Source organism: Coturnix japonica, chromosome 2, assembly GCF_001577835.2.
Source record: "Coturnix japonica isolate 7356 chromosome 2, Coturnix japonica 2.1, whole genome shotgun sequence".
Taxonomy (NCBI): Eukaryota; Metazoa; Chordata; class Aves; order Galliformes; family Phasianidae; genus Coturnix; species Coturnix japonica.
In genome coordinates, this window is record NC_029517.1 from 80,446,559 (window position 1) to 80,472,674 (window position 26,116).

At 41.0% G+C, this 26,116-nt stretch overlaps 1 protein-coding gene across 9 annotated transcripts; it reads right to left on the reverse strand.

Moving 5' to 3' along the window:
- Positions 1 to 26,116, reverse strand: STX17 (syntaxin 17). 9 transcript variants are annotated; one of them, XM_015855098.2, is made up of 9 exons: positions 25,907 to 26,116; positions 22,978 to 23,030; positions 21,851 to 22,043; positions 15,648 to 15,713; positions 9,296 to 9,515; positions 4,737 to 4,855; positions 4,557 to 4,652; positions 3,336 to 3,422; positions 1 to 2,643 (listed from the first exon to the last, which is right to left on the reverse strand). In XM_015855098.2, the coding sequence occupies exons 3-9, from the start codon at positions 21,971 to 21,973 to the stop codon at positions 2,404 to 2,406; spliced, it is 951 nt and encodes a 316-aa protein (XP_015710584.1). In that variant the 5' UTR covers positions 21,974 to 22,043; positions 22,978 to 23,030; positions 25,907 to 26,116; the 3' UTR covers positions 1 to 2,403. The 9 variants fall into 9 exon arrangements, with proteins under 9 accessions (XP_015710584.1, XP_015710582.1, XP_015710583.1 ...); XM_015855096.2 differs by lacking the exon at positions 25,907 to 26,116 and adding an exon at positions 25,716 to 25,828; XM_015855097.2 differs by lacking the exon at positions 25,907 to 26,116 and adding an exon at positions 25,716 to 25,823 and having other exon boundaries at positions 22,978 to 23,043.

A 26,116-nucleotide genomic window follows, 5' to 3' on the forward strand; every position in this document is an offset into this window, starting at 1 on the left:
TTTAGTAACTCAGTACAGGATTCTTTAATGTTAATAATAACAACTTTAATAACAATTATTGAAGGATTTTGACCTTTTTGATGTCAAAAAGGAAATAAAAGCTGACATTCAAAATCAGTTCTGTACAGATGGGCAAAAACTTTTTGGTTTGGTCTGGAAGCATTTTATATATATAGCTTACCTATCTTCTGACCAACATGCCTACAGATTCCAATGTAGTGTGCTTACTCAGGTGCCTGTATTTTTTTGCTCACGTAAATAACTCATCTATTTAAAAAAATAAAAATCAAAGCTTAAAGAACAGCCCCCCACACTTAGCGTGTGCACAGTGGTTTGAAATTGCTTCCTTAAAGCTGCAGGGAAGGAGAACAGTCCTTGTGTGAGATGCCTTTTAAAGCATGGGGAAGCTGACCCTGGCAGTTCATTTTGGTGGATGTGGACTGTCCCGGCCTTAGGAGGAGCGAGGAGGTCCTACAGTGTCTGATGTGGCTGCTGCCATTGAAGTGTATGGGGTTCAAAAGCAGACAGCGGGAAAGCAGATCCGGCTATTTGAAACCAACCACAGTTTCCACTTAAGCACTTCTTCCTTGGTTTCTTTAAGTGCAGAAATTATCACCAGTCTCTGGAATTAACAGCTTTCACCTGAAGTTGTTACAAACTCATTAAATATATTTACACCCAAAGTAGATGTGTTTAAACAAAAGGGTTTTTTGCATGACAGGAGGAAACGTGCTGAATTACTTGGGCGGCGTTTCCTGCTCCTACTGATTTTACAGATGTAGGCACTGTGGTTTCAGCACACGCAGTGTTGGCGATGTTCATGATCACTGGTGAGAACTGTTTTTATCCTTGTTGCTTCCCTGAGCCTCAGACATGCTTAAATTAGATGTGCTGCTCTGGCTGATAGCAATTCCAGTCACACTGTAAAAGTAGTACGGAAGAACCATTCAGGAAAAGATGCTTGTGCTGTAATTAACAGTTGCTTACAGTGTCTCTAGGCACAAAAACCTATCACCTGCCATTAGCAGATGGTTCTTCCCATGGTTAACAAAAGGGAGCTCTCTGTACACTTAGCTTCTGTATCCAGCATTCCCTGCTAGGGAACGCTCCATTCTCAAAAGATGGAGGTAGGACTATATGTGTAACAGATGATGTGAAAATAAAAGCACGAGCACTCTGGTGTACAATGGCAGAGGTAACTTAAGCAAATGGCTTCTGAAGCAGTGACATCAGGAAGGCAGAATATTGCTGTAAAAAGCTAGAGAAAGCCCTAACAACACACCCCAAAATCTCCACTGAAAAGGCCAAGAGGCAGCCGTACATGGGGAATAGAGCACAAGTCTCAAGAGCTGAGCGCTGTACAGGTGCTGACCTGAGCAAGGGTGGACCACATACTGTAAAGCAGCCAGCACAACAGCTGCCCCACTGCACAGATTTGTCACCGGGCCTTGCTGCTTCTCCATCCACCCTTGGTATAAAAGATACCCATCCTTGGATAAAGGCCATGGAGGGAGCGCACCTCCAGCACAGCTCTCCTGCCACAGCATCGCTGGTGCCACAACAGGAGAAGTGAGGGCAGCAGCTGGCCCTGAGCACCGCTAAAGGCAGCTGAGGTTCCTGGCTCAGAGTGCTAAAGGTTGGTGCTTCGTTCTGAGCACGGTTCTTGAGACAAGCCAAGGAGCTGAAGTGCCATGGAAAATGACTTTTTCCCCCAGTGCTGCTTCTTAGGCTGTTTAAATCTTAACCACGCTTTGAATAGCTGGGAAGGTACAGAAAATAAATAAAAGGTGCTAAAATCTGAGCTGGCTGATGCAGACAGATGCTGGATGCATTTATGTTTCTCTATAATACTCACCCAATGTTTTAACCTTACTCTATGGCAAACAGTGCTTCTGTCCCGGTGGTATCCACAGGAGGAGTTTGGGAATGCAGATAAAAGAGGGGATATTTTAAAGTGCCCTGAACATATAGGAGAGATGGAAGCTTATTTTCCTGTGTCTGGCGGACAGGAATTTAGAATAACATACAATTATTACGATAATAATATAATACAAGGTCCGTCTTCTGGGGAGGGTGTTCATGAGAAAGCACTCATTTTCTAAATCTCTTGATCTAAAGGCATTTTGTGCAAATTTGGCTTGAAGCACCTGTCACCCATCAGCTGTTCACATCTCTCTAATAAGAGTTTTATAATTAAAAGTTACCCTATAGTTGTCAGAGTTAAAAGATTGAAGTCGCTTATCACGTCTGAAAAGAGAAAGCCCCAAAGTTCTGACGTTACCGTTTCACCCTTCCCACGTAACCGTACTGCTGCAGAATTCACACCTCAGCCTCAGATCTAAAGCAGGAGGCTGCAAGTCTGTCATTAGCACAGCTACTGTACTTCTGTTCCTCCTCGTAACTTCAGCTGGATTTTTTGGCACTTTGACAAGAAAGCTGTGGACAGCTGCAAGAGACCTGCTCGATCTGTTTCTGTTTTTTCTTTTGTATCAGTTTTCCACCTGTGAAACCCAAAATCCCACCACCAAGTGCAGCTGCAATTCCTGCCACTTTGAAGCCCGCAAGGAGACCGATAGGACCTCCTACCACTCCTCCGATGACTGCACCTGCCACGGGCAGAGCTGCCAGCTTGTATTTCGCAGCCTAGAAGGAGAAAAAACGGAAAAAGGGTTAGAACACCTTCCTGTTGCAAGGTGTGTTCTTCCTCTCATTGCTCTTGGCAATGTGCTCAGCAATAAATACACTTGACAAATTAGTATTAGGAAAAAAGATGCTCTTACTACCCACATGTACGTACCCCAAATAATTAAAAACTGAGCTCTCTCTCTCAATGTATGCAGCTTGGAGACAGATCTTCTATATGCTTCTTGCCGACTATATATACTACTTATGACTTTGTCTCCATCACTAAATCAAGTGAGAGACAATGCTCCGACTTTCCAGTAGCGTGTCTGAATCCAGGTTTGTGGCTTCTGAGCAGCTCTCACTGGCATCCATTGGAGCTGCACGCCCCCATCCCTGTGTTGTTTCATGCTCATCTGACTCCTGTGAGCCAATGGCTGAATGCTCACATCTTTGCAGGTACACCGAAGTAGCATCAGAGTATCACAGAACGTGATTTGAAGCAAAAAAAAAAGTGTTTTCTAGTAGCCTGGGTGCGACAGAAAATTACAAGAGAGATTGATTTTTTCCCCCCTGCTACCTGTGGGTCATTTCTTCCTTATTTCCTTAATTGCTGGCTCCCTCAGCATTAAAGACGGCGGATCAATGGGGTTAATACAGAGGTTGCTGGGAAGCAGAGTACCATTGATCCAGCAGCAGGAGCAGATCCCTACCTTCGCCAGGTTTTTGGTTCCCTCTTCTGTATTCGCAGCAGCACTGTTGACATGGTCTTCAATCCTGTCAATCTTCTCCTGCTGAGACTAGATGCAAAGGAATTATGAGTGAGGGAACCTGCTGGAAAGCAGCGGTGAGCCAATACACACCATTTTAATGCCTGTAATCAGGGCCCCACAGCTGCTTTCATCTGCCACACACTGCAGCCATGCAGCCTTAATGGCGGTTCATTAATAGGATCTGATAAACTGTGCTGAAATTACAAACTTACTTAAAAAAAACCCCGAGCTTAACTGTCAAATAATAATATGGTGGGAATATTACACAATGTGTTGCTACTGTTAGAGAAAACAACCCATAACATATGATTTCTAAATCTTCTCTGTGAATAGATGAGCTTGCACGTCAAAGGGAAAAACAATCCAAAGTAGCATTTGTGTTTCCTGCTGAGCTTCGTGCTCAAAAAAATGCCTATAAAAAGCATTTATCAGTACCAACTCCAACATACAAAGCTGTGCCGAGAAATCTAAACAGAAGTACTTAATTAGGATATTATAAAACACTGACTAGCCTGGGCTAGTATTAAATGTAGAGCTTGGTGGCCCTGCCTGGGGCAGGGAGGTTGGAGATTCATGATCCTCGATGTCCCTTCCAACCTGGGCCATTCTTTGATACTGACTTTGCTTTACAAATATGACGGTGAGTGCTGCAATATACCTGCTACTGCTTTATCTCTTACTGTTCCCTGATTTCAAAGAAGCAGCACAGATTCTGCAGGAAGAACAGAAGCTCTCTCATCTATCCCAAGCAGCCCAACAGCAAGGGGATCAGATTAAATAACCTTTGTGGCAGTTGAGAATGGTGGGTTTAAATCCATCACCTATGACTTTGGAAAGTATCAAATGTACAAATCAACTGAAACTAGAGGTGTATCTACCATAGGTGCCATGTAGCCAAGTCAGGACTTTTACACGGGCATGTTGGCTAACTGTGGGGAAATGCACTGCCTCCATTCAAAGGGGGATGCTCTCCAGAAGTTCCCAACAGGGTCTATCATTTCATAATCTTAATTTATTTAACAGCGGACTGAATAAAGTCCGTTAATGTGATTTTTCTATTCTGTTGCTGTTATGAAGTGACAACAAGCTCAGTCTGCACGCAGATTACAGACAGGAGTACTGCTCTCCTTGTTTCCCCAGCCGGGTGCTATCCCCACTCACCCTCATTTCTGAAAGCTTCCAATACGGAATGTGATTAATGCTTACATTGACTAACACAGAGAACTCGGTCACCAGCTGGCTAAGCTGAATTAAGTCCTACAAAACAAAAAATAAAGTTATTCTGTAACTTGTTGTTAAAAGCAAGATAGCAACAGGAGAAGTAAGGGCATTCCAGCGTACCTCTTCTAATGTTTCCCAGGACTCAGCTGCATTTTCATTCTGAGGTATCTCAGGAAGGGGAGAGCAAATCTGGATTAAACTTTGAGAGCCATCCTTCGCTTCTGTGTTGTATGAAGTTTCTGAATGAAAGAAAAAAATACTGTGTTTATAAATGAGCACGCTGGATCAGATTGCAGGTGACATGCAAGATTTCTCACTCGTGATGTTTCTCATGGATTAGATGGATGTTTTAAGTAATTCAAGGCTAGGAACAGCCCCGAGAACTACCACACAGGCACAAGTCCTATTCACAGCACTACACAATTTCCTAGAAGGAAGTTATTGCTAAAGAAACGGGCTCATTTCTAACAGTGCACTTTCACCATCAGTTCTGAGCATGATGAGAAACTTGCACGGTTGAAGTCAGGGCCAGTCCATTAATTTCCTATTAGCTGAGCCTTATAATTCTGCAGAAGAAAAAGGAGCTTGGGACAAAACCTTCATTTACACATGATACCTAAACACTGCACTTCCAGAGCTGGTCAGTTCTTTTATGATTATTGTGCTACCACAGTCTGGCTTTCAGCTGTTAGCGCCCAGGAGTAGCTAGAGAAAAATTCTGTAGTAAAAGCAATGAACACCAAGTACCACATAGCCAAACATGTAGTGTTCGGTCCCACTGGTCACAGAATCACAGAACTGTAGGGGTTGGAAGGGACCTCTAGAGATCAAGTCCAACCCCCCTGCCAAAGCAGGCTCCCTACACCACGTCACACAGGTAGGCGTCCAGGCGGGTCTTGAATATCTCCAGAGAAGGAGACTCCACCACCTCCCTGGGCAGCCTGTTCCAGTGAATGGTACTTGGTACTGGTGATGGTACTTGGATGATGGCAAACAACATTTAAAGCTCAGCAAGATAAGGGAGATATTCTCGAGCATCTTCCTTTCTAAATCGCTTTGCTGAGTATTAAAGACAGTAGGACAAATTACTGAGGAAAAAATGTGGAAGGAGAGAGGTGTCATGGTGAAAAGCAGATACAATTAACAGGTGCATGCATACACCTTCTCCAGCCAAAAGCCCCATCTTGAGCCATTACGGCTGCAATGGACAAGTGCCTAACTACGGGCAACTAATTCAGTGCTAGCTGAGAATAGCAGCAAGCTTGGCTTGCTGTTGTAAGGATTAAGCAATAGCTTGGGAGTATGAATAGAAGGCTGCAGAATGTGTATGTGCCTCAACACAGTGCAAAGATCACACTAATTTAGACAGCCATGATTTCTGCAGGATGGCTACTTTAGTAGGACACTGGTGTTTATTCCTTAGGAGGGTGGAAAGCTTAACATGGGGAAGACTGGAGAGGTATTTCTAACAATACCGTAGCGTAAATATTACATTAAGTTCTTTCGTAGAAGCAATGAATGTGCCAGGGTACTATAACAATATTATATAACTGTTATGCAACTGATATGAACAATGAAAAATGAATAAAAATAACCTTTCTCAATAAAAATTGAGTAATAAAGCATGCTAATACATGGAATTAATTTAAGATAAAATAAAAACAATACATTTTTATAACGTGTCCGTTTTTCAACATTTTTATCCCAGCATCTCAAAAGACAGCAAGCACCAAATCTTACTTCTCTCAGATCAATACGATTCTAACATAAATGAAGCAGATACTCAGCCATAATTCCTAAGCACACAGAGAAGCACTGCAACAACGGTGGGCTGAGTTTTATTTCAGGCCTGTTTTTTAATTACTTCTATCCCTTTTCCTTTCAAACTCCAGACAAGGAAGGCACCTCAACTTCTACTATCATCACCTACTCTTCCAAAATATATTTTTGATCTGTAACATCAGAGTAATCAGAAGCAAGGGACATCCCATGTTGGATGGCACCCACAAGGATCAACAAGTCCAGATTCTGGCTCTGAAGATTTGAACGGCACAAGATCAAGAGAACTTAAATTTTCAGCCATTTTATGCCGTTATTATTTGCTAATAGCTAAAAATTAGTGACATTAAAAGTTCTCAATAAAATTCTCCCCTCGATTCCAAAACGTAAGTTAAAGAATTAGAATGATTAGGAAAAAAAAAAAAAAGGCAAAGTCACATTTGGGTTGAAAATTACAAGTAAGAAACTTATATTCACTATTTTCTGTTCTATCAAAGCTAACCAATTTTAACAGAACTGAGAATGGAAATGACTCCACCACTTACAGCATTTCCACAGGAACGCAGTAATACAAAATACCTCTGCAGAACTCACAGAGCAGCTCCGTACCTCATTACATTCAAGATAAAAATCTAATGTTCTGCAATATCCAATCTTCTGCTTAAAAGATTTTAGTAATTTCTAGAGTAGAGTCTCACCTTTTGTTAATATTTGTTTAAAATGCAATTAAATTTCAGTTCTATTGGATCTGAGCTCAGGTGAAGGAGCCACATCATTTCACTGACATGCCTTCCAAATGGGCAATTTGAATTTGTAAACTCCTTACTTCTCTACCAGATGGGAAGCAACATGCTATAGAGAACAGGCACACTGAAGCTCCTTTGATTAAGATCAGCAGCCAAGATTTCCTTTCAGGACTGCAGCCTCTAAGCACAAAAGAACAGGCAATACATTGCATCCGTGCTAGCAATTCAACAGAGCTGCTTTCACAGCAGTCAGGCAAACCATAACAAAAACCCACCCCTATATAATTAAATTTAGTTGTCTGCCTTACTGTATGTTTCACTTTAAATGAACTATTTCTGCATTCCTGAGCTGACATATAGGAGTGTGTCATTCCAGTAATGATTGATTTTCAATCTTCTCATCTCAATCTCTGTGATCAATTTCTTGTCTTTTTAAGGTGTGGTTCTGCTCAGTCTCCACCATAATTTAAAGGCATTTCAGATTAAAAAGCAGTCCTCATCTCTGAAATTACACTGTAGTTCTCACTCGCTATCCATGTAACTGTTAGAAAAGCAAAAGGCCCTTCCAATAAGATAACCGAATGTACTGAGGACAACTGCAGAAAGTTACCAAGAAAAAAAGGTGTTTTAAATTTTATTGTGATTGTAAGATGGAAGAGGTCGTAAAGAGCTTGAAAGCAATGGCTAATATGGACGAATACCAGAGTTGCCTATCCTGAATCTCAGACCAAAGGCAGCGAGTGCCCCAAAAAAGAAGCATCAACAAATTCAGCAAACTGGTTAATGGAACCTATAGGAAAGAAACTCCAAATAGTGAAAGGAATGCAGAAAAGCTCATTAACTGGTAGCAAGAAAGCTTCCATCAGAGAAAGACAGAGCAATATAAGTATGTGCATTGCCAGGTGAAGGAAGAAAAGGACAGGACGATCCAGAGCCAGATGAAGTCAGTCCTTCCATAGAAAAACAACTCTAATCTGACACCTGATGCAATTAATTTTAACAAGAAGGAAAACAAAACAAACAAACAAACAAAAGGATAAAGAAAACAGGTTCAGAATATTTAGATGTATTCAAAACCTGAAGTGTCTGATGAAAGTCGCTCCAGGTTGTTTAAGAAACAACCTTGGAAAACACAAACATATTTTTTCTCTCTGTAGAGAGCATTAAGAGCATCCCAAAGGACTGCAAGGGAACAGACTCAGTTATCTTCTTTTATTTGGAGAGGAGGGAGGATGCAGCAAATAGCCAGGCTTTGACATCCACAACAACATTAGGATTAACTCCTAAACAATCAGCTCAGAAACATCTGAATGTTAACAGATGCTGAAGGTGTTGAAAATAATCAAGAATCATAAGTCAGAAGCCAATTAAATCACTTTTACCGGTCTGGTAAGAAAACATGAATTGCAGATTTGATACAACTTGGTTTTTGTAACACTTTGCAATATTGCTACGTTCCTGAAAGCCCGTTTTTCCCAATCAACTTTTTTCTCTGTTAGACTTTCTTCCTTGCTAATTACGCTTGGAACAGTTCCTGCTGTTCTTTATAGGGCAGCAAGAAGGGTCATGAAATAAAATGTGAGGGCAGGTTCTTCTACAATGTCATGGACTGAAACCACACCATTGTTTGGCACGAACTTGCCAAACAATTTTAAACAATGCTGCTACTGAAGTAATAAATCTCATTATTGTTATGTAGAAGGATATAACTGATTTAATCAATTTTCTCACAGATTAATAGCAGAGAATGCTGGTGAGTGCCACAGCAGAGTAAGTATTTGCCCTGGAGGCAGAATGGCACAAGAGAATGAGAATCCATTTTGTGCAAAAAGGAAGGAAAATAGAGCCAAAATCTTAAACAGATTTATAATAGTTTCTGCTTTTTGTCTGTTACCAAGATGAAATGCTAAAGGAAGAGGTGTTGTTTTTTTATGGAAGGCCATACCTACTCCATTACTTAAGATACTTAACTACTTATCAAAACTCATTAATGGGTAATAAAAGTGTGGCACAGGGAAAGGAAATCCACTTCTGAATTAACAACTGGTATTCAACTGAAATCTCTTTAGCTTTTTTTCCATCTATATTTGGTCCAAAGTGCTGAATTGACACAACAGTATAGATACAATAGATACAGAAATGAAATGTTGATACCTCCTCCTATGGTTGCAGATCTTGTTAAGGAAGCATCCTCCCGTCCTTCTAGTTGCCTTTTAAGTTCTTCTGCAGATTCAGAATGGAGCTGCAGGAAGTGTTTTATGGCAGATGAAGCTTCATCTTTCACTGGGTTTATCATTCGTTGCAGAACTGGGATGTCTTCCTGTCGGACTCGCAAACAAAGTTTTTCCATCTCTCTCATATTGGCTCGAAGTTGCTGTAACAGTTTTAACATATTTAACACCTTCTGTGGTTAGGAAGCAATTATCATTTTGATCAACTACATTTCCTAAGCGAATAAACTAATAAACTAAGAAATAAAACCCCTGAAAGTCCCTAGTTTAAAAGAACCTTTTTGTTCTTGGCCAGCTCTCCTCTAGGTCCATTCTTCTTTCCAGCCTGCACTGTTGCAATGCTTTTGTTTCACTTACCAAAGACCCCTCCTAATGCTGTTACAGCCGTTGCCTCCAGTCACACACTAAAACCACCTCAAACCTCTCCTGGGTGTCCTAGATTCTGCTGTTTTATGACCCAGAGCCATTCCCTGGTCTTTTTGTACTGCTCCTGCAGAAAAGTCAACCCATAAAACTCTGCAAAGCAGCCCTCGCTTCACAAGCCACAACTTAAAGCTTCTTCCCCCTGATATCTGTTCTAAATCTACCCTCTTCCAGTTTAAACCATTTCCCCTTGTCCTGTTGCTACCTGCCCTTATAAAAAGTCCCTCCCCAGCTTTCCTGTAGGCACCTTCAGTTACTGGAAGGCTGCTTTAAGATACTTCCAGTGCTTTCTCTTCTCCAGACCAAAGAGCCCCAGCTCTCACAGCCCGTCCTTGTATGGGGTATGCTCCAGCCCTCTCATTATCTTCATGGCCCTCCTCTGGACCTGCTCCAACAGCTCCATGTCCTTCTTGTGTTGTGGGCTCACAATTCACCTAATTCACTTTGCAATTATTGAAATAATTCCAGTGTCTGTGACTGATGTCACAGTCCTCTTGCCAAAATATATACACAAGTTGCATAAAGTCAAGATGCTATCTAAATAAAGTGACTGCTTCTTAGAATTAACGCACTTCAGGATGCAACAGTTTGTGATCCTCATTTTTCCCCAAACTACAATTTTTATTTTGTAAGGACATGTTTATGGACGAAGAAGAAGGATTACTAAGACATATCTCTTCAAGGGTTTAAAGTGGATAGGAACCACTCACAACTAGCAAGAACAACCCATATGCAGGCATTGCCCAGGGAGGTGGCAGAGTCACCGACCCTGGGGTTATTCAAGGAACACTTGGATGTTGTGTTGAGGGACATGGTTTAGTGGGAGCTATTGGTAATAGGTGAACGGTTGGACTGGATGATCTTTTAGGTCTTTTCCAACCTTGGTGATTCTATGATTCTATCTCCTGTAATATAAATTTTAGCCTAGGGCATTTAAAATCTGGAAATGTATGCAACTTCTCTTTCTCTCAAACATGAACAAAAGAAATTGATAGCCCAAATTATACTACTCGTTGTTTTAGGCCACTGTTTTTATGATTTTTTTTTTTAATAAGACTTCAATAAAATCTATATTCACTGCATTACTTTTTAAGGAGATATACTGATTTATATTATCCATTCTGCTATTTACCAACTGTTTTAAATATTTTTCTCATAGCACAACAAAAGAATGGATAAACACCAGGGAGTGGCTAGGAAAATAAAGGGTTTGGTTTTTTTTTCCAGTAACAGAAACCAGGTTCGGGTAATAATAATGCCCTAGGAAAGCAATCTTGTGTACCTGAAAAAGCAGGAAGTAATTGGAACTTATTTATACAAACCAGCAGAACTAACATTTTTAATGTGCTTGAAAAAAATTATAGAATTATAATTAGAGAAGGAAAATAATTCTACAACAAATTCAAGTAATGCCATATGGGACACATTAGCCAACCAAAGAACTATTGATTCATAAAAATCAAATTAATACAAGAATATTCTATCGTATGCTTAAATTAATACCATTACCAGTCAATTTAGGCTATGTTATTTAAGGTTAACCCCAGGTAAAAACAGCAATTAACAACAGAATAAATAGGGAGATGGACACAAATAATTTTGCAAGATATCAAGTTAAATTGGAAATGTGGTGCAATAATTTTCCATATACATTCCTCTTAATCTTTCTCCCATGGTCCCCCCATGAGAACTGTATATTCAAAGGCCTCAGATAGACCTCCTCAGAGCCCTCTACAGGCTGAACAAGTCCAACCCTAGCAGGACACAGGGAAATGGTTTTAAGTTAAAAGAGGGAAGATTTAGGTTGGATGTTAGGGGGAAGTTCTTCACTAGGAGAGTGGTTAGGCCCTGGAACAGGCTGCCCAGGGAGGTTGTGGATGCCCCGTCCTTGGAGGTGTTCAAGGCCAGGTTGGACGGGGCCCTGGGCAACCTGATCTAGTAAATGTGTATGTTTGGTGGCCCTGCCAGGCAGGGGGGTTGGAACTACATGATCCTTGAGGTCCCTTCCAACCCAGGTCCCCCCTCAGCCTGTCTTCCTAGGAGAGGTGCTCCAGCCTTCCTCTGGACCCACTGTGTCAGGTCCACATCCTCCTTGTAGTAGAGACCCAGTCACTGTACAATGACCAAAGGTGCTAGAGTTCAAAATCGTCAACAGAACCTTCAAGAGATAGAAACCCCAAAGCATGGCTCAGTCTAGTCCTTAGTTTCACGGCACATTATCATACTGCTGATCAAAGACAAATATTTGCGAGAAAGAAGAAAGAGGAATCAAATCACGGTATTTGCATATTTGGTGAAATGCAGTTTTAGTACCCCTTGGTCTGTGGATTTGGAAATTACTCTCATTCAATTTATTGTCAATTAAACAAGCTAAATGAAATCAGCCTAGCAAGGGCCCTATGCCCCGCTGTGAAGAGACGCATCTCAGGAGCTCACCAGGGTGAGCTTATCTAACTTGGTTTCAAAAAGACTTCTTCAAGAAGAGCTACCGCCTTCTTGATATACTACAGTAGGATTTCATTATCCTAATTGACACAATTCCTTTCTCATGTCTAACAGAAATGCAGAGGAAAGCACGCCCTGCCCTCTGTGCAGCAGTCTTTCAAGTCTGCAGGTGGATAACATGCCACTGTCAGACACTTCTCAAACAAAGAAATACTAATTTTTCTGCCTTTACAAGTAAGTTCCATTTTCTCAGTTTCTGATCATTTTCATTGCTCTCCCTGAATACTATGTAATGTGCCCATAGCCTCTATAAAAGAGTGGTGTCCAAACTGGAGAAACCCTGAAATCCTACTAATGCTGGCCAAAGAGTCTGTACGATATTGTGCACTGACTGCTCTCTGGCTTATATATCTCATGATGTTATTTGTCTTTATTTTTGGTCATTGTCACTGTTCTAATCTACAGAACTACTATCTGCAGAGCTTCACATGCTGGATTTACACTGTCAGTGTTTCCTGCCTAAGGACTGTCTTTGTCCCTATCCAAAATCACACTGATCTCAGCATCGTTGTACATTCTAATCCTGTTCTCTCCAACAGAATCCCCAAGACTCCCACAACTTTACACTGTTATACAGCAGGAATAATATTAAATGGCTATTACTTAATGCTTTCACCCCTCAGAGGACTTCACTGGGATAAGGTTCACCATTTACAGACAGGTACAGAACTGAGGCAGGGTCACAAAGTGAGCCCAGTGTTTCCAGATTATACACAGATTTGGAGGTAAGAGAACCATCATGATGTTACGTTATATGAATAAGTATAACTCTTTTTTCTTCCAAAATGCAAACCAGAAGTGTCGTGACTGTTGGCGTTTTTTTTTTTTGTTTGTTTTTTTACAACTATTCCCTGTTTCATTACAACACAATTTTCAACACAAGAAAAAAAAGAAAGAAGGAAACAATGGAACTCCCATGAAACTGCAGGCAAACACATGGTGACCTGCACTGCCATGTCATGGAACTGAGCCTGGGCCAAGGGCAAATAACAGCACAATGGAAAGACGTAGTTACAAAGAGCATTAGGTACATCACAGTGCTTCAGTGTTGACCCAAGAAGAGGCCCTGACACAAGGATAAACACCATGTCTGCAGCATGGCTTCACCTTACATGAATGTCAACAGAGTGTGAGGAGGCCAAAGCCCTTGAAAAAGATAGAACTCGAGTTTCAGGATCATTTTATATTAAGACTTCGGTCTTTTCCACACAACATGACGTATCTCCACTGGTTCTAGAAAAATTTGAAGATCTATCTAAGGCAACAGAAGCTACTTTAACATTCTTCATGGAAGCATCTGCTTCAGACACCAATCCTTGACAATACTGATACCCCAGAGCAAACAGAAACTCCAGCATTTTACTTACACTTCCTCCATCAGCCTACACAGCTCCCAGTGCCACCAACTAACTGAATCATTGTGATCAAGTCAGTATTACATTCAGTCTCTGCCATCCTTATTCTGTTTTTCTTCTTTATTATCATTACGTGTAATGTCATACGCTACTTCCAACTACTTCAAACGATTTATGCTGAAATAGTACACAGAAGCCATGCAATCTGCCACTTCCAGTGAATCAGTCCCTTTTTATCTCCTGTCTTCTGTGCGTTACTCAACACTCCTTCCACTCTGCACACTGTTGTTTAAGAACCAAATAGCGCCTCTAAAGAAAGCTACCATCCAAACCTCTCTCAAACACAAATAACATTTTTAAGGAAGTATTACAGTAGCTTAGCTGTGTAAATGTACTCTCGTCATCACTTACTTTCTCTGACTTCATTCAAAGTAACGTTACATAGGATATATGGTAAAAATTTCCTGGTATAGGTCAAACAGACTCTCAATTATGGCTATATGCACCCTACAGATAGCAACAGGCTGCAACAGTGAGCTGATTTTACACAACCCTTCATTGATACCACAAACAATTACGTATATAAGAGTTGTTTTCTCAGGGTGTCCTCACGCCCCACACACAGATTTTCCATTTCCTCACTTTCCTTTTTAGAAGTTTTTCCTGTGGCATTCAGTCACCAGAAAGAAGAGGTATAAACTTATGCTCATCTATGCTTCTATTAGAATTTTGACCATCGTCAAACTTAAAACAGAAGTAATTATTCTGGGTAAACTGAAAATTCAGAAAAATGGCTAATTATGTGCACATGGATTAAATGTAGAGTGGCTGTGCATATATTTGTCTAAAACCTGTGGCGGATGCCTTGGGTCAATATTGACTTAGGGATTCCTAATGTATTTTTACAACATCTAATTTTGAGAGCAAAGTGTGTGCTGCGGAGAACATTTGGTATCACAATAATTAATCTGATTTCTTCGCAAACAAACAGATCACAAGTCCATTGGTAAACATTTAAACAGCTTACAGCAAACACATTCTACATGTCATATAATTTATTATCAACTACTCCAGACTACTAACTATTTAATTAAAATAGAGAGCTAGTCTACGCTTCTTGCAGATCTAGATCCTTATTTGGCCCTTTGGGTATCAGAATGTGATCGGCTCAATGCAGAACTTGCATCCTGATCTATAAGCAATGAGCACTAAATAAAAAGGAAGAAAATTTATTCTGACTGAAAGTGAAAATCGCAGGCTTTAAGCCCAAGCCAAACATAAATATTTCTGAAGACAAGTATGATATTTTATTACTAGGAGACTTCATGTGTTTAAAAACATCCTCAACATGACTGCTGTTTCTGTAATTTTTGATAGTTTTGTCATGGTAGACAAATGACACTGATCATGAAACGCCCCAAGACAAGCCTCTCTTACCCTTCAGCTGTGAATGTAGATTAGAGCAAAGACACAGGCAAACACCTGAACAGGACTGATTTTGCAAATAGTTATGGTTGACTATGCATGAAGTCACTGAGATGATGCCATGCAGACAAATGGGTCTGGTGCTTCATCCTTTGAGAATACAATGCATATAATAATAGATTTGCACATCAAACTAGTAGCACAGATCTTCTGTGTCTGATCTGAAACTACTTCATAATTAATACACAATATCAAAAAAACTCACCGTAAATTTACACAAAACAATTCAATATAAGAACTTGAAAAGATGACTAGAAATTATTTGTTCAAGAACTGTGAACATTCCCACTGACATGTATCCCACACACCAAAACATTTCGGATGGGATTTGCCTCATAGGACTAAATGAGGAAATCCCAAACCTTTTAAAGAAAGCAACACAATATCATATTTCAGGCAACCCCCCCTGTCAAATATACTTCTCTGCAAGGACCTGCCCCCTAAGGCATCAGGTATTATATATGTAATTTATTTCCATGAACATCAGTATGATTTTCATATTCTTACCTGAACTGTTCGTCCTGCATTAATGTGCTCTTCATGCAACCTGTCCCAGAGTTTGCATCTTTGATACTAAAAGAAAGAAAAAATACTCCATATAATTCCTGTTTTTCCCCTCCCAAGCGACTAAGAAGAAAATGGAAACCTTGGTAAATAACCACTTTAATTTTCCCAAACTGATAGTTAAAAAGAGCTGAATCATAGGCATTTCTGCTACAAAATGAGAGAATTAAAAGGCAGTGTATTTTGTGGATAATTTTGCAGAACGTATTTTCATTGAATTGCAGATAATCCCGGTTTTGGCACTGGTTCATAACAGCAATGAAATACAGCAGTATCCCGACACTGCTGTGGCATAAATCAGTTGGTGGTCAGTAAAAGGAAAGGAAGAACAAGGAAAAAGGAACAGAGGGGGTGGGGACTGGTCACATAGAACAACAAGGTATCTGGTATTATTTACAAAGAGAATAACCCTCATTACACAACACTACTGTTAACATTTACACTTTCCCTTTTTACTATGTAGTTACACTGTTACAATGATCACCAAGGCAAATCTGGCACCAAAGCTCCACTGGTGTTTTAATGGGAAGCAATCCACATAGTACTTTACACAGGACAGAGCAGAGTCATTATTCCATTAGCTAAGTGCAATCACTGCATATCAACACATACAAACCTTTTCATTGTTAAAATGTATCAATCCCTGCTACTGCCTGTTGACCTAAGTAATAGACCTTCCAGTTCAGTCATCTCTGAAGAAGTAACTAGTACTTCTGAGGGTGAAACAAGAAGGGTTTGGGAAATACATATAGATAAATATAGATATTTTCAGTTTCAACTCACTGCATTATAACGTTCACATTCACAATAATAAACATTTTTTGAGTTAAGAAGAAAAATAATTCCTCAGGAAACACTTCTTGCTTCTCAGCATTTCTAGAAATCCCCAGCAAATGTATGGCCTCAAACACCACCACAAGTGAATGCATACACAGCAATGACATTTGTGTGGTCAGAACTCTTCCTCATTGACTTACCTTTGTCACCCATCAGAAAGCAGGCCATACTACCATCCAGTGTTCACCTTGTTTGGCTCAAGGACAAAACAGACAGCAAACCTTGAAGACTGATACTACCTCACCTCTATTTAGCATTAAGAAATACACATAAAACTGAGGTCCACTAATTAAAAATGCCTACAGAATACTCACATATTTCATTTGTGCTACAGCCAAATAGTTCTACCCATATCAGAAATGCAAAACATAAGGTTATTTTTAGACACTCAATCCCTTTGCCTGCTTGCCCTTTTCTTTTTCTAAGACTGTCTTAAAAAGACTTTCACGTTTATGTTTTGAGTCCATTCCATTTCTTCCAGAAAGCATTTACTAGACACGGAAAAAACTCAAAACTTTTCAGAATGCTTTCTGCATTCACTTTAGTAGCAGGCTAGATTTTAATTATTGTCAATGTAAATAATAGAAATCCTAGGCGAATATATACATTGGGATGAACACTGCATTTAAGACTCAGATTTCCGTGCTCCTCATTTTGTGTCATTTCTCTTTCAACCATCTTCTCACCATATCAGTGGGCCCATGCCAAAGAGAACAAGTGTTTCACAAACTACTTTACCTGAGTGCAACAGAGAAAAGATTGCTATGGTTTACACTAATTCTTTGTTTTTTTTTCCTTACGGACTGCTAACCATTCCCAGCACAGTTCAGGATAGCATGCCAAAACCCCCAACTTTCTTTCACCTAAACAGGGACGAACAAAGTTGAAGCTCCTTTGGATAAGCATGCATCTTATCCCTTGTTTCAGAAAGGAAGATAACAAGAAATCTGAAGGTAAGAAAGAAAGAAGGAAGGGAAGGGAAGGGAAGGGAAGGGAAGGGAAGGGAAGGGAAGGGAAGGGAAGGGAAAGGGAAGGAAGGGAAGGAAGGGAAGGGAAGGGAAGGGAAGGAAGGAAGGGAAGGAAGGGAAGGGAAGGGAAGGGAAGGGAAGGGAAGGGAAGGGAAGGGAAGGGAAGGGAAATATTGTTTTAAAACCCACAAGCATAGATTAACAATTCCTTAATTTTTAAGTCTTTAGAAAGTTACATATGGAACACTGGACTCAAAACAGTGTTTCACTGTCATCTTTGAAAAGCAAAACTACAATGGTGGATTTATGGTATACGCTTCCTGTGGAAAGGTGTACTCAAGGTCACATTTCATTATATATTGATTTTATAGTTTCTTCAAACAGTGATTTAGTAGATTAATTGTTTGGACTATCTCTGGAACCTCAGGTTTAAATCAATATTCATGAAATGAGGTTAGAGATATTGGCTTCATCATAAGTAAATAATGTTGCTGCTCTAAGCAATTTGACATAATTAGTGATTTTTGCTTAAAAGTAGCCTGTAAAATAAACAAGAGCAGATTCTACAAAATTATCCTTTTACCCCCAGGGATATTTGGTTTGCATGGCTGAAAGTTAAATTTACAAAAAAATATATTTTTGAGAAAACCTGTTAAGCTGCTGATGCTGACAGCTCACAGAAATACTGTAACACATTCATTATGGCTAAAATGCATAGAAAAGATATGAGTGTATATCACTACGGAAGTATTTCAACCAAACTCTTGCAAGAGTTCTAATAATCTAAAACTATAGTGAGGGAAAGATTTCAAATGCAGGTTGAAAAACGTTTATGACATATTTATCAGTACACAGTTCTGAAGTCTTCAGCATTGCTGAATAGCTCCTGACACAGTTGCCAAGTGTTTACTTAAAAGTTTTATCGGTTGGTACTTATTACTAAGTGGAGTTACTAGAAACAATTCAAATATCAAACCTGCCAAGACTTGCATCGTCTAGAGATGCAGAAATTCTTTATTAACATTAGCCTGAAATCAGAAAGAGAAATATGTATTAAACGTTACTCCAACTTTTGGCTTTCATGAAACAAATGTCCTGGAGGAAATGAACTTAACACCTTAATTTTAAGATCAGTTTACAAATACTTACAAATACTGTTCTGATATGCAAATTTCTTAAGTTGATTATGTCAGTGTGAATGATCTGTTCAGTCAATAATCTAAATAAGCTGAAGAAATGCCCCCAAATACTTCTAGATTGCATCAGATTTTTATATTAAAATATCAACTACTCAATAAAGCATGGTATTTCATTGGGGCCAACCAATGCCATCACAGGAACATTGGTTTGCATTTCCTATAATTAAATTGTGGCTAAGAATGAGCTTCTCTGGCAGTGCTTCAAAGAAAGTGTTAAATCACGAGTAATCTAAAGCCTCATTTCATCCCCAGCGCTACTATTTTCTGAATTTTCTTCTAGACGTGTCCTTATAAAGATTCCCCTTCTGTCTGCACACAAGAACTGCTTAACTCATTTGAGTTGCTGGGCCAGTAAAAACGCCAGCTGATCAACACAAGGCTGACTTAAGTGGAATGAATTTCACCCCTTTCCTGACACCGTGGTAACACTATCTGGCTAGGTACTGCATACTTATTCCTTGTTTAAATACCTAAGAGACTTCCAGTAGCACCAACCAGTAGCTGCCTACCCATCCTCACCAGCTCGGTGCTGCTGCTAAGTGCAGCAGCTCCCAACATCATCCCTCACACTAATCATGTCTTTGTTTCTCAATACAGCGCTCAGAGCCATAGGAAGCCCCTTGGTAGGGTGTTTATGGATGCTAATTAAGCGAGGGTGTGATTGTTTGGGTTTTTTTTAACCTATATGGACATTATTTGGTAAATATTTGGCTCAGCTCCCCCTCCCACCAACACATCATTTTTCCATTGACCACTGATTTGCTCCTCTCAAACAAGGCTGCAGCTTTTGAACCATCCCATATTTATTGACCGTATCACTTCATTTCTGGATGCCTTCCTCAAGACTTTGCATGAATGCTGCACATCACCGCTCCGCATTCACTGATGCTAATGATGCTAACTAAGCACTGCTCTGGAAATACATCAATCAGAGAACTGCCCTAACAATAGCATTTTTAAACCTAGTTTTACCTGAAGCCAAAAACCTCTGCCTCTGTGCAACCAAAAGATCCCTCTTTATGTTGCTTTCAAAGGCAGCAGGGAAACTTCTGGTTAAGAGAAAGAAAGCAACAACTTAGCTACCAAGCCTGTCTCTACTTGAACAAACAGCCTGCATGGAAAAAGCACTACAAAGCTCTCCTCTAAGCACCTCCTGAATCCCATCCTATTGTATATCGTTCTTTACCACTAACTAGCTCTATGGCCATGCACACCAGAATATGCACACACTGATCCTAGAAGCTTCTCCTGAGAGATTTAAGAGTTGAGGCTCCTTGCTTCTCCAGTATTCTCACTCAAAAGCAAGCTAATGCTGACTCTGAATCGCTACTGCTCTGGAGTCTGGCTGTAGCACAAAGTAACTCAAGCAATTGTTCTTAGTGGGAGAAGCTGGAGGTCAGCTTCTGGCCACTAGAATAAAATGGGGCTGCTGCAAAGTGGAAGGAAAATGCTGAATCCACTGGCATCTAGGTAATAAAAGGTATTAGACAAAGAACAACAAAGCACAAACATGCTGTGACTGGAAAAATACAGTTCACCTCATTGAAAAGCCACTGCTTCAGGCAAATATTGTACTACTAAACTTTACAATTTGTGAATATTGCAGTTCATATCCTAATTGAATCCTTAATACACTCTTAAAAGGAAATAACCCAACTATTATCTGCCATCATTAGTCCTCGCTGTACCAGATCTTCCTCCTGTCTCAGTTTTTTCTATCTTCTCATGGTCAATCACCATTTCTGCACCATCAACTTCCATCCCAAGGTACTTCTTCACCATTCTTCATCTAGGAATGAGCTAGGAAGTTTCCTTGTGAGCATGCCCCAGCAAAATCCTTCAATAACCTTTGGTAAGTAGAGTCTAATCAGCATCTACTGAGCACCTGCAAACCTTATTTTCCAGAACCATCTCTCTTGATCAAAACACAGCACACTTCTAGAGGCACAGCAAAATATGCAGCCTTTCCAAAGACCACTCCACAAACAAACCACAAGTTACTGCTCCAACACCATCACTAAGTCTCAAAGAAATGACTACCAATAACCTACTGTTCACTTACAATGCCAAAAATGATTCTTATAAGAATAAATGGCTACCACTTAAACACATTATTTCCTGACTACATTCTCAGAAACAATACAAAGATTTGTTTTCCCTCTTCCCCATCCTCAAGCTACTAAAGGCAGAATCTTGCATAAAAAAAGTCATCCAAAAGATTGCCCATTTGCCAAAGTTATAGTAAAGTAACAAGCCTTTCTTCCAAGTCACTTACTCTCTTCCTTATTTATTTATTTATTTGGCATCACAGAATTGCAGTTGGAAGTTGGGTTGGAAAGAAACTCAAGAGATCATCCATTCCAACCCCCTGCTAAAGCAGGTAGCCTACAACAGGTCACACAGGTAGGAGTCCAGGCTGGTCTTGAGTATCTCCACAGGAGACTTCGCAACCTCTCTGGACAACCTGTTCCAGTGCTCGGTCACCCTTACTATAAAGAAGTTCTGCATGTCAGTACTGAACTTCCTACATTCAAGTCTTAGGCCATGACTCCTTGTCCTATCATTATACACCACTGAGAAGAGCCTGGCCTCATACAATTGCCTCCCTTTAGATGTTTATTAACATTAATACTTGTTTTAGCGAATCTCTTACCACTTTTCTTGACAAACCAATTTCTCAGTTTCCATCTACGTATATATATGTTTATTTATTTATTTTTAACCAGTAAACCAAAAGAGGTGATGTTCAAATCTGATCACATACACAGATAATTGTTACAACTGTCCCCAGCACTGCTCTGGTAGCATCAAATAGCTCTTACTTAAATAATTTCTGATGATGGTTAAAGAGTTAATACAGCAGTGTGGATACAGCCACTCCATTTCACAGAACAAGGGAGTTTAATAATATGGCCATTAGCCATTTCATGCCACAACTGCCCTGAGCACATTTATTTTATTAGTATTTTAAGCATATACAAGTATTTATCTTGATAGTGATTTTTCATGGAAGCATATTCAGTTTCATTATCACATGCAAACTAACATCAACCAAAGGCACTTAAGCATGACAAAATCCATGCGTTACCTTTCAGCGCGATTGCTGTAAAAAGAACTACATTAGCAAAAAGTGAACACTAACCTTCTCAATATTTATTTGGTGTTTTCTTAATCTTTCCAAATCTGTTGGAATCGCCACTTTAATGAACTTCTGAATGGCAGGTTCAATGCGACGGAGCTTAACTTTTTCATCATCTTCAGACATCCTAAAAGTGCCTTTTAAGGTAGGCAATACTTGCTACTTGTCCAGGATACCTTTACCAAGGTAAAACTCCCTAAAAGAGAGAGAGGGGGAAAAAAATTGCAGGCTTACAAGAATAATTTTGAATAATAACAAGATAATTTTGTAATTATAGTACTGTATAAACAGAGGTTATTCAAATGAGACTTTCTTTCTTTACATTCTTTTCTTAACAAAAAAAAAAAAAAAAGAGATTGAATTAATGGTGGACATGTATGAGAAAGTTTTGTCATGACTGTGTCAAAGAAGATGTGCTGACTTAGTTGTCTTAAATTGCTTGCACTGCAAAAGCACCTTCAGCAGAAGGCTTTCCCTGATTTTACTCTTCCAGTAACCAAATTAATTTAAAATATTTGACTTAGCATAATCCTCCTGTTCACAGATAAGGCTTAGAAGAATATAACAGGTTAAAAAAATCATTTTTCAGGCAGCCAAGCATATTAATATTATTAAAAGTATACATTATTTTTCTCATGTCTAACCATAGACAGTGGGCAGTCCCTGCCTTCATACTTACACTGGAGGGATAACACCTATAAATTCCCTTAACCTTCAAAGGAGCCAAGTGGTGTCTTCCACCAAGGCAGGGGAAAAGATAAAACAACTTCAGGTAAAGAAAAGCTGAGTTACAGAATCACAGAATGACCCGGGTTGGAAGGGACCTCAAGGATCATGTAGTTCCAACCCCCCTGCCTGGCAGGGCCACCAAACATACACATTTACTAGATCAGGTTGCCCAGGGCCCCGTCCAACCTGGCCTTGAACACCTCCAAGGACGGGGCATCCACAACCTCTCTGGGTTTCCACAGAAGAGCCTCAGACTCATCACATTTTCCCAATACAACTCCAAATAAAACAATTTTGAGGTTTTCTGGTGTTGTGGGGGGAAAATACAAGAAGACTCTCCCCATTCATATATCCCACCCAATAAGGAAGTTGAGGAGCTGAACAAGTAAAGGGAAGCCAACCTGTAAGACTTCACTGCAGAATTACCACTGGAACACCTTTTCCTGTTTCAGAACTGCAGAAGAAAACTATTTCATCAGTTAATTTTGCAAGCATTACTAAATCATCCCCACTTCAAACTGCACAGAGATATGCCACCAAAGAGCCTTACAAATCCCCTTCTAACTCCATGCATTCAATATTAATAGTTCTTTGTCCAAATCTTCAAATAAACATGCAGCGTGCAGCCTCACTTCTTTCAGGAAGAGAAAAGAACTTTAAATCCTTGCGTGTTGATTCACTGTTCCCATCATTCTAAAACCAGTGGGCCTGCTCCCTGACCTCTCTGAAAGAGCTACTTGTATCTCACGGCTGAACTCCAGCTTGAGCTTAGCCTGGATTCTTCTTGCCATGAACAAAAGATAAAAAGCATTATACCCCAAACCACAGTACTTCCACTTTGGATACACATTTAATTTCCTGGCAGCTTATAAGCTAATCCACTAGTTTATGAGCTAGAATTAATTAAAACTTGGATCCTTAAAGAAATTCAGTATCCAAGTCGTGCTTTTCTTTTATACAGAATCATGTTGAAGAAGGGATGACACAAATTCTTTGAACTTCCTGCACAGTGTGAGCTAGTGGAAAACCACAGCTCATTCTGTATCAGAACAGCTGAGACCAAGTAAAATTCATCTTGATTTGGTACCTTTATTAATCACAGAATCACAGAATTATCAAGGTTGGAAAAGACCTAGAAGATCATCCAGTCCAACCATCACCAATACTTCCCAGTTAAATCACATCCCTCAACACAACAAAATACTCTAAATACCTTTACTAAATAACTACTAAACTGGAACTAAAAGTAAAACTATCATAAAAGAATACCATTAACTTGGTGTCTGCACCTAATACGAAAATCACCTATGTCTCTTACTATTCAAGATACCCTAATGTCTTCAAAATTATTAAAGTGTACCCTATACAGAGGACTAGCCCATGGCCTCTTGCTTGAATATACTTCTCACAGAGTAATAGAGCCTGAGATGTCCCACTGATCTGATCTTTACTAAATAAATGCCTATATAAAGCACACAAAATCTTTACACAGCAACTCATTTCCTCTTTCAAACAGGAAAGGTCCAAGCATCACACACTACCTTGTCTCGCCGTTTAGATTAGATAATGTAAGGGGTAAAAAGATTTTCACGTATACAACTCTCAACAACAAAACTATCAATTTAATTCTGACAGCCACCCAGAACTTCCCCTATGGCAGTGCACAGAAATCACAGTCACACAGTTGCAGTCAATATGAAGTAAAATTCTTACAGTGTACAGTAACGTATCAAATCTTTCAGTAAATGCCGTTGCATGGAACAAACGTTAAGCTGCTGAGCGTCCTTTATTTCTCAGCAAAATGTGCAGGCCCCAGAACTTGGCTGAGATCTGCTGTTAGTGAGGAATGTGCTCCTGTGGTGGGCTACAACCACCACACGCTTTGGCTCTGAACTTCATCTTTACCTGCTACCTGTGAAAGTGACCTGAGGCTGAAACAAAGCATTGCTACTTGTCCCAAAGCACTGACAAAGTGACACAAAAGCACATAAATGCTAATGGGACTGGGTGCTGAATGCAGGAGGTCTCCTGTGGAGCCACCAGAATTGGTGGCTGTAGCCAACAGCCTGCAGATCCCAGTGGGTCACAACCCTGTGGATCACCCAGCAAAGCAAACACCATCCAGGCAGGGCAGTGGGTGTACGACTGCATTTGGGGGACCCCAGCAAAAGCTGGGCACTCTGCATGGCTGACTGGCCAGGTGCAGGAGCACCCCACAGCACACACACCTATTCATCCACGCAGAATCACAGAATTATCAAGGTTGGAAAAGACCTAGAAGATCCTGTAGTCCAACCATTACCAATACTTCCAGGCTAAATCATATTCCTCAGCTCCACATCCAAACGTTTCTTGAACACTCCCATGGTCGGTGACTCCACCACCTCCCTGGGCAGTGCATTCCAATGCCTGACTACCCTTTCCAAGAAGTAATACTTCCTAATGTCCAGCCTGAATCTCCCCTGACACAGCTTAAAACCATTCCCTCTAGTTCTATCACTGATTACACGAGAGAAGAGGCCAACCCCCAGCTCACTACAACCCCCATTCAGGAAGTTATAGAGAGCTATAAGGTCTCCCCTGAGCCTCCTCTTCTCCAGGCTGAAAGACAACACACAGACACCAAAGGCACGAGACCAACGTACAAACACGTCAGCAGTTCTGGAGCAAAGCTGAACCGGAAAAGCGAGTTCCTCGCGGTCTAACAGCTACAATACGTGACCACAACACATTGCAACTCGCAATTAGAGCCCTACTTCTGACTTGTCTCTATCCCTGGAGTACAGTTGCAACAGGTGACCACGGCCCGTGCTTCCTGCACCCTGCTTACACAGGCAGCAAGGTGGGGGAGAGAAAACTGTTTCCAAGAGAAGGATTACATCCTACATTAAGGCCGAGGGTGGACGACTCCGATTCCTTTCTCCCACGCCGTTAATAAAACCTCGGGGAAGCAGCGCTCACACACACACCGCACTGCGCCGCTCTCCCGGGGGAGGGGAAGGACGCGCCGCCCGAGCGGGACGAGCCGCGGGGCCGCGCCGAGGGACGGTGTCCGACTCGAGGCCTCCAGCCGCGGCTGGGGAGCGGAGCGGCTCACACCCCCACCCCGCCTTCTCCCAGTCCCGCGGCGGGCTCCTACCGTACGGAGGATCCGCACTCAGGCCCCGGCCCGGCCTTCCCCTCGCTTCTGAGGGGAGCGAAGCGAAACCGAAAGCAGCCGGACTGCCATCGCCGGAACCCGGCGGCCTCTCCGGCCCCCTTCCTTCCTTCCGTCCTTCCTTCCTCCCTCCCCCTCGGTGCTCCCGCCGTCCCCTCGCCGCGACCCCTCACCATGTGGCGGCTGTGCCCGCGATGCCGGTAGGCAGCCGCAGCGCCGCGCTCCCCCTCGGTAGTGCGTGGCCGGGCCCCGCCTGACGTACACACACAAACACATTCACGAGCGTGTGACCAGATTCTGGCTCCGCACAGCACCACCCAAAACTCAAACCTCGTGTCTCAGAGCGTTGTCCGGACGCTCTATGAACTCCAGCCCTTGGGGCT

Coding starts and splice junctions, on each gene's coding strand:
- STX17 (XM_015855100.2), bottom strand. CDS start 21,973: ATGTCTGAAGATGATGAAAAAGTTAAGCTCCGTCGCATTGAACCTGCC. Junction 3,423..4,556: donor GGAAGCTTTCAGAAATGAGG/GTGAGTGGGGAT, acceptor CTTTGCATCTAG/TCTCAGCAGGAGAAGATTGA. Junction 2,644..3,335: donor GAACCAAAAACCTGGCGAAG/GTAGGGATCTGC, acceptor TTCTCCTTCTAG/GCTGCGAAATACAAGCTGGC.